This window comes from Podarcis vaucheri (genome assembly GCF_965113315.1).
Source record: "Podarcis vaucheri genome assembly, chromosome: 16".
In the NCBI taxonomy this organism is placed as follows: domain Eukaryota; kingdom Metazoa; phylum Chordata; class Lepidosauria; order Squamata; family Lacertidae; genus Podarcis; species Podarcis vaucheri.
This window is the reverse complement of record NC_138754.1, coordinates 41,295,172-41,313,340: the sequence shown is the minus strand read 5'-3', so window position 1 is coordinate 41,313,340 and position 18,169 is coordinate 41,295,172. Positions and strand designations below refer to the sequence as shown.

General features: G+C 45.4%; 1 protein-coding gene across 1 annotated transcript in view; it reads right to left on the bottom strand.

Annotated features, from left to right (window-relative positions):
- Positions 1-8,775: 8,775 nt before the first annotated feature.
- RFLNA (refilin A) overlaps positions 8,776-18,169 on the bottom strand; it is a 37,057-nt gene continuing 27,663 nt past the window's right edge. The window contains exon 4 of the mRNA XM_082203845.1: positions 8,776-14,193. Within this exon, the coding sequence (XP_082059971.1) occupies positions 13,860-14,193 (334 nt within the window). The 3' untranslated portion in view covers positions 8,776-13,859. The remainder of the gene's footprint in view (positions 14,194-18,169) is intronic.

Genomic DNA, 18,169 nt, shown 5'->3' with positions numbered 1-18,169 from the left:
GGAAGGGCAACTGCTGAGGGTTGCGCCTTGACCCACGTTTATACCCGCTCAGCTGCCAAATGTGTTTGTGGCATCACAGTCAACCCACAGACAATGGCAGCAGCTGGGGAGGCATCACACCACACCCTCAGCCCTCACAATGGGGGGGGGGGCGCAACTCAGCAGCCAAAACACCCTCGCCCAAGTTGTGGCTATATCTGTGAAGCAGTGGCGTAGCGTGGGGGGTGCCAGGGGTGCCGGCTGCACCGGGCGCAACATCTGGGGGGGGGCGCTTGCTGCCTCCGGAGTCGCCAAAGAGCCTCGGGCGCAGGCTGTAGCGGAGCCGCATGTCTCGCGGAACCGACGAGCTGTGCGCGCGTCCGGGCTGAAGGCGCCCGGCAGGCAGCGGCTCTCAGCGCTCGCCGCGGAGGACGTGCCAGGCAGCCCCTCCTCACAGCCCCGCCTCCGCCGGTGCTGCTGCAGCTGCTGGGCCGTTGCATTTTCCTCGCCTCTCTGCCCTCCTCCGGGCAAGCGGCGTCGTTTGGGCAGCAGCGCCAGCGGCAACTCGCAGGTTAGGGGTTAGGGGGGGCGCAAATTACTTGCCTTGCCCCGGGTTAGGGGGCGCAAATTACTTGCATTGCCCCGGGTGCTGACAACTCACGCTAGCCGCTGCTGTGAAGGCCACACCGGACACCCAAGGGGGCAGGAGGGGGACATTTTTCAGCCCAGGGGCTGCATTTCCCTCCACATAACACTAGTCAAATGCACCAATGAACAGAGCAATGAAAGCAAGCCTTATCTTTGCTGTTCAAGGAATGGCATGCAGAGAGAAAGTTAGCATCTCAGTAAAAAAACACTTTTTCACCAATCAGACAGTCAATCAATCAATCAATCGCTCAATCAATCAATCAATCATTTATTGTATTTGACTAAAAGCCATTGCAGATCCAGCTACAAAAGCATCAAACCCAAAGACCCAAACTCTAGCTCCCAGATTCATTTGCTCTTTAGATATCTGGGCGCTCCTTTTTTCAGCTTGTCATAGTCTGCATTCACCGCATAGAACTGAAAGAGGGCAGCACGGTGAAGCGTTCTCTCCAGCTTGGACTACTACCATGCACTCTGCTTGGGGCTACCATTGAAGGTGACTCGGAAGTGGCAGGAAAGGATCTCTAATCATTCAACTTTAATGGGCTTAAAAGCAATTTTGCAGGAAGTACCAGAAGTCAATGGCAGAAACTCAGGGATCTATCCTGCTGATTCAGTCAGAGTTTAGAAGTTTGGAGAGGAGAATGAAGCATCATAGAAGGAACCCAAGGGTCATCTAGTCCAACCCCAAATGCTGTGATCACACACACCAGGCCTTCCAAAGCTGAAGCTTATTCCTCCCACCAAATGGCTATTATTATTATTATTATTATTATTATTATTATTATTATTATTATCCCATCTTCCGTAGATTTCAGGGATGGGGCTGATGGGAGTTGGAGTCCCAACAATCTCTGCTGGACACCAGGCTCCCCATCCCTGGCCTATAAGATAACCAGCATCATAACCCTAGTTAAGTACCATACCTTGTACTGGTCGTTGGGTCACAGCTTGTTCCAAGGCTCTGGGTTGCTCTTTTTGTCCCAGCCAGGCAGAGAAACGTGACAAGAGGCAGACATCAAGGAGTACATCTTTGGAAGAAGAAGAAAAACATACAGCATAAAGCGTAACGCTCTGCCCAACTGTTGGCACATGGTTCCCACCAAATTTAACAATCATGGCCTCCTCAGTGCCACCAGAAGAGCACACTTCTTTTCTAATGTGGGGTGTAAGAAAAGGCCACCGTACCCCAAGTATTTGTAAAAGCCCTTTAAAGCCAGTTAACACACAGTTACCTAAATGCAAGGGCAGCTTCTCCCTGCCTTGCACCAGAGACAGCGGCAAGTTGGTGAGGCAGTGCTGGACAGAACTCGATGCTGGCAACCCAATCCTACACTTCCTCCATGACAGGTTCCTGATAGACTTTGTGCTTTCTGTTCAGACAGCTCATTGGCTTTACTCTCTTCCCAAATATCCTTTTAGCTATGCTGTACCGCTCATTGCAATGCCTTGGATACAACTCGGCTGAGGAATGGCAATGCTTATATGGTTGGTTTTCTTACTCTAAAGCTAAGAAGCTGATGCTCATGTTTTACTGTGGTAAACCCCACTGTTTCTTTGTTCTTCCTTTTGCTACGGACATACCCATAAAAGCCTTTTTTGTTGCTTTTAACCTCTCTAGCAAGCCTGAGTACATTCTGTGCTTTAGCTTTTCTGACTTTGTGTCTACATGTGCTGGCTATTTGTTTGAATTCCTCTTTGGTGGTTTCCCCCCTTTTCCATTTTTTGTACACATCCTTTTTTAATCTTAACTCAGTTAAAAGTTCTTTAGATAGCCACCCTGGCTTCTTTAGGCACCTTCCATGTTTCCGTCTCATTGGTATTGCCTGAAGTTGTGCTTTTACTATCTCCCTCTTAACAAACTCCCAGCCATCATGAACTCCCTTTCCTTTTAGTATTACTGATCTGAACATGGAGGCCGTGGGCTCCTCCATGCTAGTACAACAGACCGCATCCTCTTCGAGTCTGTCCCAGCTCAGGAGGAAACAGGAAGTCTTCTCCTGAGTGGGACAAAACATCCCCTAACATGTCCACTGTAGGAATGTTGTACAGAGGTACCTCGGGTTACAGACTCCACTACCCCAGAAATAGTGCTTCAGGTTAAGAACTTTGCTTCAGGATGAGAACAGAAATTATGCTTCGGCTGCCCAGCGGCAGCAGGAGGCCCCATTAGCTAAAGTGGTGCTTCAGGTTAAGAACAGTTTGAGGTTAAAAACGGACCTCCAGAACAAATTAAGTTCTTAACCTGAGGTACCACTGCACTTGACTGCTATAAGTTTCACATCCCACACCCAGTTCCATTAAGGGCCCCTCCATACTTTTAAAAAAACAAAACAAAACAACAAGCCTGCTCTTGAGGTCTTTGTTCAAGGCAAGTGTTTTCTAGTCAATCAGAGCCTCCGAGGCCTTATCAACTTTGCTGGATGTTGTGCCCGAGTAACTATTCTGGTTTATGTACAGCATAAAATATGTTCTATTTTTGCCAGGAACATAAACTCTTCCTCATCATCTATTCCTAACCATGCCATTTCAGCAAAGCTTGAAGTAAAATATTCTAATATTCTTTTTGCTAAATATTTGCACAAACCCAGTCCTGAAACTGGCAAACCACATCACTAGGTGAGAACTTGCTCTGAACTTTGACTATGAATTTGCTAGAGGCAAATTCTTGTTAACTTTGCTGCATTTTCCTAACCAGTGTCCCTGAAAAAAGAAGGGGGGGGGGAATGCTCTCAGGCCTCCTGCAAGGTACCAGGGGTTTATATTTCCTGTAACCCAATGCCCCTGGATCCAAATACAAGAAATTGGTCAGATGCCTGTTTATTAAGTGGGGCGTAGTGAGGGGGGGAATGGGCAGATTTCAGCATTATGTCTCTGGCTAACTCACTGCTCTTTTGTATTATTATTTCTGTGGTTGGCTTATTATTTATTTTAAAAATGATAAATGGGGGTATTTGTCAGCCTTGCTGCTTTTTGAATAATTGGATTGTTTCACTGTTCAAAAATTCCCAGAGGAGAATAATGTTTCTGAAATCCTCAATGTAAATGCAGTTTGCTGAGTTCAGGGACAAGCCCAGTAGGTTTTCAAACTTCTGGCTTTCTTCTAACAGCCCCCCCCCCCCGGCTTTGGAAACACTCCTCTGTTTTAAAAGCAGTTTGGACATGTGGCATCGTGGGGGTGGAGTGCAGGGTTGCTCTTTGAGAAAGAAGTTCAAAAGTGTGCAAGAGGTACGCTGCATGGTGGGCTAAGAGATCACAGTGTTCTCATAAGCCCTGTTGTTTTCAGTGAGTGCAAGCAGGCCATGGGGAAAGTGAGATTAAATCCATTGGCCATACACCCAAATATCCATTTGACCACTGGCAACCAGAGCTGGCCCACCCATGAGGCAGTGTGAGGAGACCACCTCAGGTGGCAGGATCCATAGGGACGGCAGATCCAGCCTTCAAGGAACGTACCACTGCTGCTGTTGTACTCCTTGGAGGCTGGATCTGCCTCCTTCTTGGCCGCCTCTACAGCGACCTCTTGGCGAATAGGAGGCACTGCTGGTTTCTTCTCATCCCTAGGGAGGAAATGGGATACGGTACCTGGTATCTGGTATACTTCAGGTATCTGAAGAAGTGTGTAAGCACACAAAAGCTTATACCAAGAACAAACTTAGTTGGTCTCTAAGGTGTTACTGGATAATTTTTTTATTTTTTAATATATTTTATATGTGCATGTACAATTTAAATAATGATTACTGTAATTTAAACATACATAAATATAGTAATCTCATCTTAGCAGGGAAGGCTGTGACCATGTGACTTCTTCTGGTGAGAAGCAACTTCAAGCCCTCTTCTGCTCTCTCTTCTTAATGGTTCTTTCTCTTTAAACCAGACTTGGACCAAACATGGGATTGGCCCTGAAAACAGAGGGCTATCATTTGTAAAGTTGGATTAATAGCCACCCTACCCATCTTGCCAGAGGACTGTTGATACTGTAAGGGTTATGTCTCTGCATCAAAGTTGCAGGCTGCTCTCCCAAGAGACCCACCTGGCTCAATCTCTCTTACAGCTTCTTGCAACCTGGCCATAGCCTCATTCTGCAGACAAGCTTTAGGGCAGAGAGTGGTCCATAGGTTGGTCAGCATTGTAGGTTTTGAAGGGTTCTCAACTGTTGTGCTATTTTTGAATATTGGTTGTTTATCCATGCAGTGGACGCTCGGGTTGCGTACATGATCCGTGCGGGAAGCACTTTCGCAACCCACAGCACCACGTGTGCGCACGCACGGGTTGCGATTTGGTCTTCTGCACATGCACAAATTTAGCGCTTCTCCGCATGCGCAAGCGCTGAAACCCAGAATTAACCAGTTCTGGTACTTCCGAGTTCGGTGCGGTGCATAACCCGAAGCGTCTGTAACCCGAGGTATGACTGTATAAATTTTGTATTTTCCTTTATTGTTTTACCTAGTGCTATTTTTCTAGAAAACAGGTACAGGTACAGGAACCATGAACACCTCCCTCATTCTCTTAGAATGGCAACAGAGAGGTTGTGGAACATTGTTGTTAGCACTTGAAAATCAAAACTAAGAGAAAGAGAGTATTAACCTTTTAAGTTAAATGCAGTGCTTTGAACACTGTTGTTTAAATTATTGCTATCTAAGTGATCTGTTATTGTGTCTGTGTATGTTATGATGTGGGTGGTGCTGTGGTCTGAACCACTGAGCCTAGGGCTTGCCGATCAGAAGGTCGGCGGTTCGAATCCCCGCGACGGGGTGAGCTCCCGTTGCTCAGTCCCAGTTCCTGCCAACCTAGCATTTCAAAAGCACATCAAAGTGCAAGTAGATAAATAGGTACCGCTCCGGCGGGAAGGTAAACAGTGTTTCTGTGCGCTGCTCTGGTTTCGCCAGAAGCGGTTTAGTCATGCTGGTCACATGACCCGGAAAAACTGTCTGCGGACAAAGGTTGGCTCCCTTGGCCAGTAAAGCGAGATGAGCGCCGCAACCCCAGAGTCATCCGCGACTGGACTTAACTGTCAGGGGTCCCTTTACCATAACCTTATGTTATTATAGCACTATTTTATTCTTTTCCATTACAGAAATGAACCTTTCGCATGATGAATTCTGCATATAAGTTAAATAAGCAGGGAGACAATATACAGCCTTGTCATACTCCTTTCCCAATTTTGAACCAAGCAGTTGTTCCATATCCAGTTCTAACTGTAGCTTCTTGTCCCACATAGAGATTTCTCAGGAGACAGATGAGGTGATCAGGCACTCCCATTTCTTTAAGAACTTGCCATAGTTTGCTGCGGTCGACACAGTCAAAGGCTTTTGCATAGTCAATGAAGCAGAAGTAGATGTCTTTCTGGAACTCTCTAGCTTTCTCCATAATCCAGCGCATGTTTGCAATTTGGTCCCTGGTTCCTCTGCCCCTTGTTGAAATGCAAGTGCCCTCTCAAGAGAGCATTCATGATCCTGTGGAAGTTGTGGACCATTGGATCCAGGGCAGGCTTTTTCAGAAGTGATCACATCAACACTCCCTTCAAAGTGGTAGGCACCACCCTCGTGCGCAATGACGCATTAGCTGCCCCCTAGACCCACCCGTTGAAAATCAGCACCACCAGTTAGTTTCAATCAGCCAAGAGGTGCAAAGAGTTGAGAGGACAGGTGTCAGGGGCAATGCCACAAGCACCTTGTTCACGTCACCAGGTTGGTGAAACTGATTCCTCAACACTCACGTGGCGCATCGGACACCTAGAGATTCTGCATCAATATCAGTTTTGGAGGTGAGCAACTTTATCCTCAAAGTGTCTTACAAAGAATTCACAACTACTAGATAGCACAATTTGCTATCTATTTATTTGCAAAAATCTTAGATATTGTTAGTCTCTGTTTTAAGGCAATATCTATTAAGCTCAAGTCTACTGATTGTAATAAAGATGACTGGAAATGTGCTATGCTTGCCAGTATTTGGTTGGCAGCATGTGTGTTTGACACGACTAAACGACTAAACAACAACGTGTTTCAACAGAAGTCTGATGAACAAAATGGTAAAGCTTTTCCTTTAATTTCACCTCCATGCTAGGGAAAACAGTATGTTTTATATTTCTGACTTTCAGGTCACTGCTATCAAAAATAGATTCTATATTTTACTGCATCTTATTGCATTAGTTACGAGTTACCGGTCTCTGCAGCCACTTTGATTTTCCAGCAGTTTGACTACACCTCTGGAGGTGCACTCCATTGTCTCTTGAGACAGATGACACCAACAAGGCATTTTGGTGCACCTTTTCTTGTGAACTGTCCTCAGCTGAAAGGTGGTACAGATAAATTTGATATATAATTTTTTAAAAAGATAAAGAAGTTAGGCCAACGGGGGGGGGGGGATAGCTGAAACCTATGGGGAAAGATCTGCTAACTCAAATTCTTTAGAACTCATGGGGGGGGGGGTTTGTCCCCGCGGCCCTAAAATTATACAAGGCCAAAACGTTGGCACAGCTCCTTTATGGGTCCTTAGAATCATAGAATAGAATCATAGAGTTGGAAGAGACCACAAGGGCCATCGAGTCCAACCCCCTGCCAAGCAGGAAACACCATCAGAGCACTCCTGACATATGGTTGTCAAGCCTCTGCTTAAAGACCTCCAAAGTAGGAGACTCCACCACACTCCTTGGCAGCAAATTCCACTGTCGAACAGCTCTTACTGTCAGGAAGTTCTTCCGAATGTTTAGGTGGAATCTTCTTTCTTGTAGTTTGGATCCATTGCTCCGTGTCCGCTTCTCCGGAGCAGCAGAAAACAACCTTTCTCCCTCCTCTATGTGACATCCTTTTATATATTTGAACATGGCTATCATATCACCCCTTAACCTCCTCTTCTCCAGGCTAAACATGCCCAGCTCCCTTAGCCGTTCCTCATAAGGCATCGTTTCCAGGCCTTTGACCTCCTTGTTGGGCCCACCATCCTCTTCTTTCACTCCCCTCGAGAGAATCCAATCTAGATTTCTCAGAGCCCTTTTACAAGTCCCCAGATGCGTTTCAAATGCATAGATTAGAAATGGGGATGATGAGAGTCAAGGTTCATATTAGCTTAACATCAGTCTATAAGTGGTTGACACTGAAATTGCTCCAAGGTGTAGCTCCACTGATTCTGTGTGATCGGTTCCAGTCTGGCTGGCAGATAGCGGTCCTGAACTCTCTGCAGAAATTGGGCCTTGCTCCTCAAGGCATCCTAAATTTGGGATTGGATCAAGCAAGATCCGTGGTCAGGCAAATAATGATGGACATAGAGAGACAACAGGACTGCCTGAGGTCCCGATTACATAATTGCAGAACACGAGAGAAATGTTGCTGTCCCGGAAGCAGACCTCCATTTCCTCGTATCCAGAAATGCAAGAAGGGCCTTTCCTCTCAACCCCCATCTGGTGGGGCTTGCTGACCTTCCGGACTATAGCTGTCAACATTTCCCCCCTTTTTTAAGGAAAATTCCCTTATTCCGAATAGGATTCCTCGCAAGAAAAGGGAAAAGTTGACAGCTATGTTTTGGACAAGCCTAAACTAAATTTTCTCTTCTTAGGCAAAAATGACCCGGATGGTCGCCAGATTCTGCGCACAGATTTGTAGGCATAGAACACCCCCTGAACAAGTAGATCACTAGGAAAACTGCCCTAGCCAGCCTCCTGGGCGTCCTGGGGGCAATCTGCATGTTAGTTTAACCTTAGGTCTTTTTGTGTTCATGCAACTATTTTAATTTTAATCTATAAGCTGTTATTGTATATTGTTTAAAATGTCTACAGTCATACCTCAGGTTACAGACGCTTCAGGTTGCATTTTTTTGGGTTATGGACCTGCTGAAATCCAGAAGTACTGTAACGGGTTTCGGCAGTCGTGCATGCACAGAAGCACAAAATCGTGCTTTGTGCATGCGCAAAAGCGCGGAATCGCAAGCCGCACATGTGCAGACGTGGCACTGCGGGTTGCAAACGTGCCTCCCACATCGATCTCATTTGCAACCTGAGCGTCCACTGTATTTCATTCTTGTGAAAGCAGTCTCAGTTGTGCTTCTTGAACTGGTCTTTGACAATAATAATAAATTACTACTACTATTAGCTGAAACCTAATGCAAGATATTGTCTACAGGTTTATGCTCATAAATCACAACACACACAAAAGCATTCCATCATTTTATTAAGATATATAAGGTTTTTAGCAATATTTAAAATTCTTAAATTATTTTCTATTAGTCGAATAGAAAGACATTATTGACTAAAGGATGTGGGGAAATACCATATTTATATAGATATAAAAATAAAAAGGCACTGCAAAACCTTATCACAAAATATAAAACGGCAGAAATACTTTTGTAAGCACTTAGAAAGAGCAGAGCTACAAAAATAATTACATATCTATGTCAACAGAGCCATTAGCTACCTTCTAACTTCCCCTCTGACCATCAAATCAGCATCCACTGCCTTCTTTAAGCTTTGGAATTTTACTTTCAGTTTTCCACAGACGTAATGGCTTTTGTGAATGGGGAAGGAAAAAAGTGTCCCAAACTATTAGATGATTTAGATGTAATGCCAAATTATGATTTGCACAGCCAGAGCATGGTTTTGCCATGACTTAGGAACAGACAACTCGCAGTCTAGGTACCAAAACACAATTTGAAGCAAGCTATGGCTTTCACATTCCTCTGAAAGCCATCGTTTGGGAACATCAGTCCACCCTACGAGGCTGTTGTTTAAGATAGCATCTGGGGTTTGGAGGGTAGGTGTGGAAAGAAGGAAACCACACCAACCACTGTTTGCCTGAACATCTGGAAGTAAGGGTTTGGAGTCTATGCTTAGTGCAAACCATGGTTTAAAAACATGGATTAAAAACAAATCCATTAATTTACTCAATGCTTAATATTAAACACGATGCCAAGGCTTGCATGTAGTTTGGGCAATGTCTTGTTTCAACTGAGAACACCACATGGATTTTTTTAAAACCACCCAATCTAACTCGGTGGAGAAATTCCCATTCATTTAAAAAGGAATAAATCCTACTCTTTCCCCCTATGGAACTACTTGCAATTTAAAAAAATACCACCTGAGGGAAAGAATTATAGGATTTGAGAATACAGGATGCCTGCACCTGCTTTTCTGAAGAGAAACAGCTGCCTGAAAGAGGCTTGTATCCGGCCCCTCACCTAAGTGGCCTGCTAGCACAGCCATAAAGGGTGTGGCAATGTGAAAATGTGTTGGGAATTGTGTCCTTTTGTGAAACATCTTAAATGCTACAGTGTTTTGGGCCTTTTATTTGTGTATATTTGTGTGCGCTGTAATTTAAACCACCTGGAGAAGGGTGTGGGGCTTGAGCATGCCTGGAAAAAGGCTGTTCTGCCTCGTGAGAGTAAACAAAACCAAGAATGTGGAGGACTTTCTGAGGCTATCTGTTGCTAGACCTGAGCTGCATGTGCTATCAGACTCATGAACTTGAAAAACTTGCTCTCTTCAGCTTGCCCGTGTGTTAATTTGGGTGATAAAAAGTCAACCACAGCCAAACCAATGGATTATTTAAAGTGGCCTGAACTCTGGTCATATTCACGCCCTACATTTAAAGCTCTCCTACACTGCTTGAAGTGACATGTCTTCTCCCAAAGTGTTACGGCACTCTTAACAAGCTACAGTTCCTTGGATTCTTTGGGGGGAAACCATTACCGGTGAAGAGAGATAATTATAATTTAAATGTCTGGTGTGGGTGTCATTCTACAACTAGATGCTAGTAACTTCTTGATTTCTTAAACAATGAAAGCTGGGATTCTCGGGAAATTCACCTTTACATTGAATACCCACATCCTGTGCTTTTAATGTGCCTGCATGGAACCATGCACTTTTAGTCTTCATTTAACACCAATAAATTCTCTTTCCCTGTCACTGTCTTGTGTGTGTAAATTTGGTTGTGTCTAAATGCTACACAATGTCTTCTTCATTGGCTTGGCAATTCACATACATGTTAGTCCCATTCTTATGTTTTCGCTTGTGTGCAAAGCTTTTGCTTTTCTCACATGCTTTAGTGCAAGGTGTGAGCACACATTTGGATCTAACTGCTTACATGATGATAGCTTGGTGGGAAGAGTAACACCATGCATGCACAAGTTCTCAAATTCAATCCCAAGTTTCCCAGTTAGAAGGCTGTGGAGGAATCTCTCAGCCCCAAGACAAAAGCACATCACTGCTACCCATCTCAGACAGCACCAGACTAAACAAACCAGTGGTCTGATTGAGGCCACTCCACACCACAAATGTAAAGCACTCATGGCTTCCCCAAAGATTCCTGGGAACTGTAGTTTGTTAAGGGCGCAGTCGTTAGGCCTTTAAGAAAGTGCAGTTCCCAGGATTTGGGCAGGAGCCCTGACTCTCACGGTGCAGTTGTGACATAGGAGAGCTTCATCTATTAATTGCCACCACACACACACCATTTTTTTGTGGAATGCAACCAGTTTGGGTAAAGGTTTCTATCTTCCATTTGTGTATAGAGTTGTGAAATATAAAAGTTTTAGAATTAAAGCATTTCAATACAATATTCAAGAAAGGTTTGGGCACTACAGAAGTAAGGCACTCAAGATTTTAGAAGCTGTGCTTAATTTACTCAGACTGAATAGCAGGCAATCTCAGGGTGGGGGGATAAATATATAAAGTTCTGTCACTTAAAAAAATAGCATCCCCCTTTTTAATGGGGCAAATAGTTCACTTAATGTACAAAACGTGCTCTGAATGCAAAATTAATAATAACCCCACACAACATAGCATAGATAAAGCAATTCTAAAGTCCTACCTCAAGCATTCAGGTCTTCAGTTGTATAAAAAGCTTCATCTTATATTTGCAATTCTTCGGAATCTGGCAACATATAAACTTTCTATCACCCATTATACTCTGGATATCATGGGTCTTGCCTGGCTAAAGTCAATAGTAATTCTGCTTTAGTGGAACGGCATGTGCAGATGTTAAGTTATGGATGGGGGCTGGATGGGTGGAGAGTTCAGACTACGGTGTCCTTCCAAGTGATTAGAAGAATTACTATTCCTCTCTTTTCCCCTCTCCACATTTCTGATGTAGGATAAATTTACAAAAGTGAGGTTTGAAGTCTTGTCGCCGCTTGGCAGGATGAGCACAGACAACCATTTACCCACTTGATGACCAGTTGGGAAACTAGCCGTGTGGAAGAGCGCCTTCCTTCACTTTGCAATGATACAGCCGTTCTGGAACCACTTCGCAACATGCACCACTTGGCGCGGACAAGCCCTCAAACTTTCTGCCACAATTTCCCACAGTGCTTCTGGGAAGCCCGCAAGCAAGATGCAAGTCAAACAGCACCTGCGATTCCCCACCCACAAGCACCCCAAGGCATACTGATAAATAGTCATCTGCATTCAGCATCTGTAGTAAATAACCTTTTGGCTAACTGTTTACCTGTAACAGTTCTCTGTTCTCAAATGTGGGATGCGTGCATACATGATGTACCCTTAATGTACATCTTTAATCTGAATCCAAGAATTTAAAGGCTGCCATTTTCCAATAAAGAGCTTCTCCCAACATACACTTTTTAAAGGGATGTGATGGAGGTTGATTATGCCACACAACATGGCTTATAAATTTAAAAAAGTTCAAACGACGTTTGCCATCACTCACCATGGTAACATTTTGAGGCAATAGCTGTTGCAATAAACAAAACTAAGGCCTGGGTCTCACTTGCATTTTAGTCTTGAAGTCAGGAAAAACAAGCCAGCATTGCAGAAAGAACAGTAAGATGTTTGTGATGAGCCAGTAAGAATCCATTCATGTGTAGGAGCTCTATGATACCCACCCACCCACAATTTATTTTCATGAACTTTTCTGCCTTCAATAAGACCGGCATCATATATTCTGAACACTTTAAAAAAACCTGCATAATAGTCGCAAGGTACATGTGCAGTTGACTTAAATGAACTCTTTCCTCCATTCAAAAGAACAAATATGTCTAAGCAGCATAATGGATATGTAATAATTGTTGCACATTAAGATGCACAATTTCTTTAACCATACATCTTTCCCCATTCGAAAGGACAGCTCTTAAAAGCAGTATGTATAATGACAATCAAGACAGCTGTGCATTGTATGCACAACTGTCGTTAACTTAACAACTGCTTCCACAACTAAGCCAATACTTTCAAGTCCCTTCCCTTCATTCTGTTGTCCATACAGTCACTTCCTGTTTCATCAATTTACTTCAGGTTTACTAGGTTTGTGAATCTGCAAATCTGAAGAAATGTCATTTCCCCTCCTCATACCCCTAAAGAGCTAAGCTTCCCTTCCGGGAAATCTTGGCCTGAGTTTTACAGTCCTTTATTCCAGAAAGTAAAAAAAGGCCTTTGGTCCCAAACACTGTCTTTTAAAAAGCTATTATCTTCCAGATCTTTAGCAAAAAGTAAAAAAATGCAGCCTCCTGAAGGAATGAGTCCACGTTAACTCTTTCCCCACACATTCAACTATACGTCCAGCTATTTTCCATCTGTTATATCCACACAAGGAGGCAGGTGCCCAAGGAATCTTCTCGCTGGCTTCCTTTATAAAGGCAGCTGGTTGCCAAGGAACTGTAAACGCCTGCTTTCCACGAATGGCCCCTGTGCAGCAGGGATTTGGCAACTCCTGCTCATTGGCAAAAATGGTGCCCTTTGCCTTTCCACCCCTATCTATTGTGCTGGGACTTCCACTTAAGATCCCAGGACAAAATTAATGTTTGATATGACTAAGAACTGCCTGCCCTGATCTACCTGATGTCTTTGCAAAGCCAAGTCTTTGCCAAACTGGAGATGATCTTCTGTGACACAATCACTTTCTCTAAGGATATATTTGGCCACATCCTACATGCTACAGAGGGCCCACACACTACCCTATAGTAAGCTTTCTAAATGGCGACCAAGTAACGGAAGGCCCTCACTACTGAAAATGCATTCAAGTGCTAATTAAAGAGGTTCGATCCGAGGCTGAGGGGACCCAAAACCAGCTTCTAGCTGCTTCAGCACATGAGAATATCTCCCTCAGCTGCTTCTAGGAGCAGGGAAGCTACTTGGCATATCCAAGCCTGTGTGTGAAAAATGAATGATCCTGGAGCCATTTAATGGATGCCCTCAGCCAAAGGCCATTAAGTCTTAAAAGGCTTCTCCTCCGGCGTAGGCCTATGCCTTACATTGATGTTGTAGTCAAGCGTTCTTCAGTAAACAAAACACTGCATTAAACATTTTCTGTGTAGACAATGCAGGGACTGTTCTCCTCACAAAGCTCTAGCTGCACACTTGAGGCGAACCACCTTTTGGCAGAACCAAGGCTATAGTTGAGTGTGGTCCGGTATATGTTCTTGGCATGTTTGGGGAAGATGATTGTTGTACTCTGGAACCTCAGGGGTTTCTGGCGCGGCTCAAAGATGAGTTGGGACTTGTAGTTTCGCCATGTGCAGTTGGGGGCAGCGATGACGGTCTCACTGTAAGTGGTGACAGTGGGCATTGGGCAGTAGAAAACATCATCCCTGTAATGCCTCTCAGAGCCATATTTCACCTCAGAGTTGCACCTGAAATTTAAAAGGGGGGGGGGCAACAGGAAGTCACGCACAAGAACTTCAGTGGAGCCCCAACAAGATCAAACCAAAGACCTGCTCAAGTCCCACATCCTGTTCCCCACAGCCATTACATCCTCCTCTGCTGAACCCCTTGCTCTCCAACAAGACGCAACCATATCTGACCCTGAGTTGCGAGTTTTGGGGGGCCTGTGGGCACATTTGGAAATGCTGAGAAAGTGCCGTAGGTCCCACTCATAAAATGGCTGCCATAGGGGCATGACATAAAAAGTAGGAAAAGAGGCAGGATCGCCCCACAACCCCCAAAATTGTGTCTAGAAGGAAATGGACTTCCTAGCGACTCTTGCAGCACTTGCTTTTGCCTGCCCCCTTCAAGTCTTGTGAGAGTCACACGAGAGTTGGCACTTTCCCCTTTCTGGATAAAGGATGTTTAGGGCTGCAAACTCACCAGGGTTTCACTGGAGCTGAGTCTTGTCAGCTGGGGCCTGATCCTGCCCTTTTTGCTGCTTGTGCGAAGCAGAGATGGCTCACTAGGGTGCATGGGCATAGCCAGGATATATTTTAGGTGGGGGGAGGCTTTATGTTGGGGGAGCAGAACCGTGATACAACTGGTCAGTTAGTTAAGTATTTTTATTCATTTACTTGATGGGGCAGCTGCCCCTTGCACCCCTTGGCTACACCCGCGTCTACCGCCACACACATGTGTATAACAGTGATCCTCAGGTTGCAAAAACCTCGGGATCCAGCCGGACCTCCAGAACGGATCCCATTCGCAACTGGAGGTACCACTGTATGCGATTAGGCAAATGTAGCCAGTGGTTGCAGCCTGACCAGCCCAGCAGAATTAGGGATTTGTTGGCAGTGGGGCAGGGCAGGTCCTGCAAGCCACCTCTACAGGGAGGGAGACCAGGAGTGGTGCCAACTTGAAGAAAATACTGGGGGGGGGGAGGGGAGAGGTAAGCCCCACCCCACATAATTGATCACGACACAGCACACACACATCATTTGAATCGCAACGCCCATCAACTTTGGAAGGACCAGTTGCATATGCCCCATCCTGAGCTACTGCCAATCTGTGTCTGTTGTTTTTTTGGGGGGACACTCAGTACCTCTCTCTCATATGGACACCGTACCTGATACAGAGCCATGGAGGACCAAGAAATGGCACCTTGCCCCGACTCTGCCCTATATTCGGGGGTGGGGGGAGTTGAGGTGGCAGCTCAGGGCAGGGACTTGCATTTTCATCCCCTGCTGCCAAAAAATGATGGCATCTCCTCCCCTTCTCATTTTATTCCAGTTCCATGTTTGAGCCATTTCCATGTTTGAAGGGCAGTCGGCAGGGAAACTAATGAGAGATGGAACCAAAATGTTCTGGAACAGAACAATTGCTCATGAGTGAAAACTGGGGGAGTGACTCAGAGGTTGCCTGGGGCACAAAATACCCTTACGCCAGCACTGCTCATACGCAAACACCAGAATAGATTCATCAAGTCTGCTTTTGCAACGAACAGGTAAGGAAACCTTGAAGGCTGGAATCCACATTTTCTTCAGGTCTTCTCCACTTACACATCCTTTGTCAAATTTGTCTGATTTGTGTCTTGGAGGGGTGGGGAGTTAACTGGAAAAACCTACATCTCCCTGCAAATCTGGCGTTTTAATATCTAGCTCGTCTCTCTGTGTCTATAGTAAGTGTCCTAAAATATTAGCCAAAGCTGGAACAGACTTCACAAACAGATATCTAGATAGATCCCTGTTAGTTTTTGCATTCTTTCACTGCACACCCAACTTGAAGAAGCAGCTTTTATAGTCTGTGAAGCAGGAGGGACACGCAAAGCATCCTGCTGCCAGGTTGCCGTAGGGGTTTTACATGGTTTGATGCTTCCAGATCTTGGAGGCGCAACCAGCAGCAGCTGAGGAATTTGCAGCTCTGTGTATAAAAAGATTAAACGCTGGGTGTGGCGCACGGCATTTGCCAACGCCCTGGAGGAGGCTTGGCCCACCAAACGGCACACGTAACACAATCTGCTTAATGAGTTTTGCACAGCTAAACTCAGAGGCCAGCAAGTTGCTTGGTGCAGACAGCAGGAGCCCTCGATGGCAAATGGAAAAACATCCTTGTCAGTGGCACCTTGAAATTTCAAAGGCTACTCTTTAAAAGTTGGGTGCGTGGGTGGCATTGACACTGGGCAGAAAGCTGCAGCAGCATTTCGGCACACCAGCAACCACCAGAACATCACCGGCTAGCACCAAAGGAAGGTTGAGAAGAACCCCAAATGAGAAATGTCACTCGTTGCATCAAAACCACATTGGCTTCCCTTAAAATGTTTTGGAAATTTGGCCCACTTAAAAAACACACTTGAACTTAACCTCACATTTTTGCCTTTAAAAGCAAAATTCAGCAGCAATGTCAAGGACTCTCACTGCCATTCACTGATGGAAAAGAGTCTGATGTCACCACTACTGTCATGCCCACATATGGTTGAGCTGTTGGGCTTTGCTAGTACTGGAGACCCTCAGAGAAGAATCTGACCACAGAGCACTGGAGGAGACTCCAAAAACATGGAAGTAGGAGATGGGCAACTCTACCCCTCAGCACACAACTTAAACCCTCACAGGATAAGACAGAAAGACTAGAAGATGGGGGTGGTAATCTCTGCCTATCAGAAGAATTCCAGAAGGGTGAGAGGTCAGAGCAGCTCTTTGCCATCATTAGGGCAATGGCTAAATTGTGCACTACCATCCAAAGGGAGAACCATGATCTTGGGATCTCTGGGTTAGCAGTATTGTTGATTGGCACAGCTTTGGCCCCAAATGCTGTGAAAATGCCCAAGCCCAGCAGACACCTCGGATGGTTATGAAAGGGTTCACCACAAGTGCATACTTCAACAAATACTGAAGTATGGACTCACTTCAGAAATGGCTGGTAGGGCAGAAGAGGGAGGAAGGCCAACGGTAAGCTTTTTTGAAAACTGTAAATTGCTTTTGAGACAAATTGTTTGTAGTGGAAAACAAATATTATAAATAAAATAAGTCAGTAGGTGGAGCCGGAGCCAATGTCAAACAGGGCCAAACTAATTATTGTTTTGTCCTCCTCTTCTTCTTCTTCCATACTGAGTTCCACAAGGGCAAAACTGGACTGAAGAGGAGGAAGATGAGGGCAGCTCCTTCCCGCTGGACTGGGTGCAAGTAAGAAGGCAGGGAACTGGGAGCTGGCTGAGGACAGACGGCACTTGATGGGGCAGTGCCCCATTTGCCCTTAACGGACCAGCACCCACTGCCTGGCCTCCAAGCAAGAGTGTTTTAGTTCATGGATCTAGCCAGCCAGCCAGTCTCCTCCAGGACACTGTAAGCTACAAAGGACACAAGAAAGGCACAACACATCTGGTTTTCTTTTCCAGCAGAGATTGGGACTGATGGTACTTGCCTAAGGTCACGTAATGAGTTGTGTTCATGGACCAGGGCTGTCCTGGTGCACAGCTCAGTCTCGTAAACTTGCTTTCCTATACGATCTTGAAGTGGCCCTCTTGTCACTGTGCTACCTATTGCTTTTATTTTATTTGTTAGCTTTATTACCCCTTCCCCATGGCAGGTTCCAGCAGCGTAAGATATCATACCAATCCTACTTCTTTGTTCCACCTGCTTGAGAGCACAGGCCCATCTCCTACACAGAGGCAGAAGCCCTCCCAATGATTTGGGACCACAACACCCACCACCCCCAACCACTGGCCACGCTGGCTGGGGCTGATGGGAACTGGAGTCCAACAACTTGTCAGCCTGGAGAGCGCAACAACGCATAAGTTAGCTTTGTAATGTAGGCCACTACCTAACCCTGCTCAGCAAAAGGAGATTCAGGAAACGAGACAGCCTACAAATTACAGAGGTGTGAAGGACAAGGGATTGGGGGCTGGCCCCCTGACCTTTTGTGATCCCCCCTTAGCTAGTGTTTTGGAAATCTAAAGAGGGGGAAATC